The sequence below is a fragment of the Coregonus clupeaformis genome, chromosome 10 (assembly GCF_020615455.1).
Source record: "Coregonus clupeaformis isolate EN_2021a chromosome 10, ASM2061545v1, whole genome shotgun sequence".
In the NCBI taxonomy this organism is placed as follows: domain Eukaryota; kingdom Metazoa; phylum Chordata; class Actinopteri; order Salmoniformes; family Salmonidae; genus Coregonus; species Coregonus clupeaformis.
The window spans coordinates 63,632,314-63,636,626 of NC_059201.1; the positions used below are offsets into that span (position 1 = coordinate 63,632,314).

General features: G+C 45.6%; 1 protein-coding gene across 1 annotated transcript in view; it reads right to left on the minus strand.

Annotated features, from left to right (window-relative positions):
• Positions 1-410: 410 nt before the first annotated feature.
• LOC123491688 (protein PTHB1-like) overlaps positions 411-4,313 on the minus strand; it is a 131,498-nt gene continuing 127,595 nt past the window's right edge. Inside the window, exon 8 of the mRNA XM_045223339.1 lies at positions 411-2,505. Coding sequence (XP_045079274.1) covers positions 2,120-2,505 — 386 coding nt within the window. The 3' untranslated portion in view covers positions 411-2,119. The remainder of the gene's footprint in view (positions 2,506-4,313) is intronic.

Genomic DNA, 4,313 nt, shown 5'->3' on the forward strand with positions numbered 1-4,313 from the left:
CTCAACCCAATTGAGATGGTTTGGGATGAGTTGGACCACAGGGTGAAGGAAAAGCAGCCAACAAGGGCTCAGCATATGTGGGAACTCCTTGAAGACTGTTGGAAAAGCATTCCTCATGAAGCTGGTTGAGAGAATGCCAAGAGTGTGCAAAGCTGTCATCAAGGCAAATGGTGGCTACTTTGTAGAACCTCAAATATAAAATATATTTTGATTTGTTTAACACTTTTTTGGCTACTACATGATTCCATATGTGTTATTTCATAGTTTTGATATATTCACTATTATTCTACAATGTAGAAAATAGTACAAATAAAGAAAAACCCTTGAATGAGTAGGTGTGTCCAAACTTTTGACTGGTACTGTACATTCTCTCCTAAGCCTCTCACAAGACAGCTTCTCTAATAAAATGACACCAACCCATTTGTTTCTAAAAGTCTAATACAAAGGGCTTTTTATTACATTCTCTCAAAACTGTGGCACTGTTAGTTTTTTTACAGTGGGGCATGTAACAATGTTTGGTCCTAGTTCAATCATTTTTTGCACTTGAACTTGTCCTGTACAACATTCATGTTGTGAAACACAGCGCGTTTAGTCAAAGACAAAAGTTATTGAGGAGAATACAAAAAAAGAGAACCCACTGACGTCAAACAGACATAACATAACAGAGACCTGAGAGGAGAGTCCGCCGGATTCCAACCCCATCTACTTCCACAACGTGGCTTTAACGCAACACCTACAAACGACCCGTGCCAAATTAAACAGCGAGTCTCTCAGTTCCTCAATCTTAAATCGACCTTGTGCTGAGCTCGAGGAGATTTGCACAGACCTTTTACACTACAGTAAGGAAAAAACAAACCTAAAGCCACTGGCCAAGGGCAAAGCCATTTTAACAGTGACCATTCCTATATACTCTAACATATACACTGTCCCACATACTCAGTAAGCAAGGACTGAAACAAGACAGACTTAAAGGGATAGAGAAAGACATACATGCGGAGGGAGATTAAGGAGATACTTTAAACAACAACAGTTTCGTAGCACTAACTTGAATCACCCTGCTTTGTCTATAAAAATCAGGCATAGAACAGGTACCTGGTGCATCAGACAAGCTGATAATGGTACAAAACCTTTGCTATAATACATTCATTAAGCTGAGTTAGGAAACGATACATGTCTAAATTCATCAAGACACGTACAGACAACACACACATACAGCACGTACAGGTACAGTACAATAGCGACATAAAGAGCTGTTTGGATTGTCATTGGTCAGGCTGGCACAGCGATCCTCTAACAGAAGGTGGTCTATGGTCTTAGAGGCTGGCTGGAAACACTGTAACGCTTGTAGGGCTGTGTGTTGCAGAATACGAGCAGGTGCTAGCTAGTGTTTTTACGTGTATAGTTGTGCATGTTTGTATTCTTATGTGCATGTGTTTGTGGATTCAGGTGTGTGTGATTGAGTATGTTCCTGCAAGTCCTCACAAACGATCATGGGGGCTGCTTGAATTCCCTTCCCTTTTCGTTTCTCTGCTATTGTCTCAGTTTGATGGTTTTCCTGCTTCTGTGCGCTGAAAGCTGCTGATGGGGGGTGAAAGTGGCCTTGTTTTACCCGAGGGGACATACGGAGGGACATACGGAGGGACATACGGAGGGACATACGGAGGGACATACGGAGGGACATACGGAGGGACATACGGAGGGACGGACAGAACGCAGGGGTTATTCTTAGCTTGAGGCGGGGGTGGCTTTGGCAAGGCATGGTGCCACACGAGGGGGCGAGAGGGCGGGATAGATGTCAGAGTGCCCGTGTGTAGGCGGGGTGGTTAGGGCTTACCGACGCACAGGGCTGTGGGTTCCACTACGAGACGCTGCCACTGGAAGGAAGGGAGGGGAAGGGCTTTGATGTTGCACATCCGACTCCTTGGCTGTTCTACTGGAGTTTCTGACTGGGCCTCATCTTCAGCACCGCACCTTCACCCAACACAGACACCAGAAGTCCTGACTATGGACCAGCATCAGCCCTGATAGAAGTGTGTTTGTCATGAATATGAGTGTGTATGTGAGATTGCGTGTGTATGTGTGTGTATGTGTGTAACAATGTATTTATTGCATGACTTTATCAGCCCTCTCCAGCAGCAGCCTCTGTCTCTTTCTTTTTCTCCTTGACCTTCACAGATGACTTTCTTGACACTTTCTCCTTCCCGGGCTCCTTCAAAGACTCTTTGCTGGCCTCCTTAGAAGACTCCTTATTTGACTCCTTGGTGGACTCCTTCTTTTCCTTGGAGTCTTTTGAAGACTCCTTTTTTGACTCTTTCCCCGGGTCCTTGGGCTCTTTGGGCTCCTTGGTGGACTCCTTCTTCTTTTCCTTAGAGGACTCCTTCTTTTCTTTCTTCAGTTCTTTCACAGGCTCTTCCACAGGCTCTTCCACAGGCTCTTCCACAGGCTCTTCCACTGTCTCCTTGACTGCCCCAGCCGCAGACACTTTCTTGTCCTTGGATTCTTTATCTGAAAAGGGCCAGACAGAGAGATAGCGGTGATTAACACGTTATTACCAGGTACACACTCACATGAACAGAACTCCCACACGTCATCATCTTGGGATTCCTCATCTGTGATGGAGGATAGACAGTCCCTCCTCTTATCTCCATCTCCGATGTGTGGTTTAGAGATGTTCTGTCATTTAGTGGTGACCAATAGGCTGAGGTGAATCTGAGCCAAATGCTCTCTCGTGGTGTTAGCTATGGATAACACTGTTCATAATATAGGTTAAGATTGAATTGTTAGATACTACTGCACTGTTGGAGCTAGGAACACAAGCATTTCGCTACATCTGCAATAACATCTGCTAAATATGTGTATGTGACCAATACAATTTGATTTGATTAGCACTGTGCTCAAGCTAAGGTCAGAGTTGCCCGTCTGCTAAAGTTAGCAATATGTACATATGAGTCAAGGTTATCCTAGATTTGCATTGTGACGATGCTGTGGTTAGCATACTGTTACACATTGCTATTATGTACAGTACAGCGGAGAGGACTGTGACCCTCGGTACAATTAAGTTCAGGACGGCTTCCAAACCCTCCCGTAGACAAATTGAATTACAACGGCACCTGTCGCATCACAAAGAAACCCCCCTCCCCTTTCTCCCCCTCCTCCACATTGGATTGGCTCTTTGATAAGATAATAGCGGACCGTTGTCTCACAACAATGAGACGTCCTTATCTCCATGAGAAAGGAGAGGGCTGTGTGTGGGGGGGAGTGGTGAGTACTCTAAAAGAGTGCGTGTGTTTAAAGACTCCAGAGAGGGACTCCAATCAGCTGGGTAATCGTCTAGGGCTTACAAAGTCCTGGCTGAAGTGTGTGTGTGTGTGTGTGTGTGTGTGTGTGTGTGTGTGCTGGCTTTTTGTGTGCAGGCTCCGTCTGAAAGGTTCAGTGTGTGTCGTGTGGGAGGTGAGTTCCAATGTGTGTAGGCCAGGGGGCCGTATCTGCTGTGCTGTGCACGGTCAGGTGCAGTGTGTGTGTGACCTACACGATCCAGTATGTAGAGCGTCCTTGTTGCTAGGGCACAGTGTATCAAGGCTGAGTGTGTGTTAGTTGAGGGGCCTTATAAACAGGCCTGTTTTTCCGCCTGCGGCCTCTGGCTCTTTTGTCTAGCCTTCCTAAATGATCCCCACAGGCAAGCCAGTGTAAAAATAACCAAATAAACCAAAATCAACCACCAAAAAGAGACAGAACTGGTTAAATAGTCTCAACAGAAAAGCCTGTGTGAACCAGGAGCAAAGTGCCAGTAAAGCTCCAGTAAATGTGGGCCAGTTAAACAGGGAGCAGTGTCTTATTGTCCTGACTGGCTGCTGTTGGGTTTCCATTTGGGTAACACGGAGGAGAGCTGGGCCCGCACACGCATACACAAACACACACACACACACACACACACACACACACACACACACACACACACACACACACACACACACACACACACACACACACACACACACACACACACACACACACACACACACAACCAACACCCTCAGATCTTTTACAATCACACATAAAAGAGGATGGTTATAGTGACATGCCCTGAGGAAATGCTGACTTAAGAACTCTCTCATTCATATATAAACACAAATGTATGCACAGACACAGCAGAATACAGGCTAGAGTTTAGGTTGATCATTTATGTATGTATTGATTATGTAAATATTGTCCATGTCTCTATAGATGGAGTGTGTATAGCCATGGGTGTGTGTGTGGGTCTCTGTGGTTAATCCTGTGCGGTAGCGACAGGGCTAATCCAGGCTGGACACTGT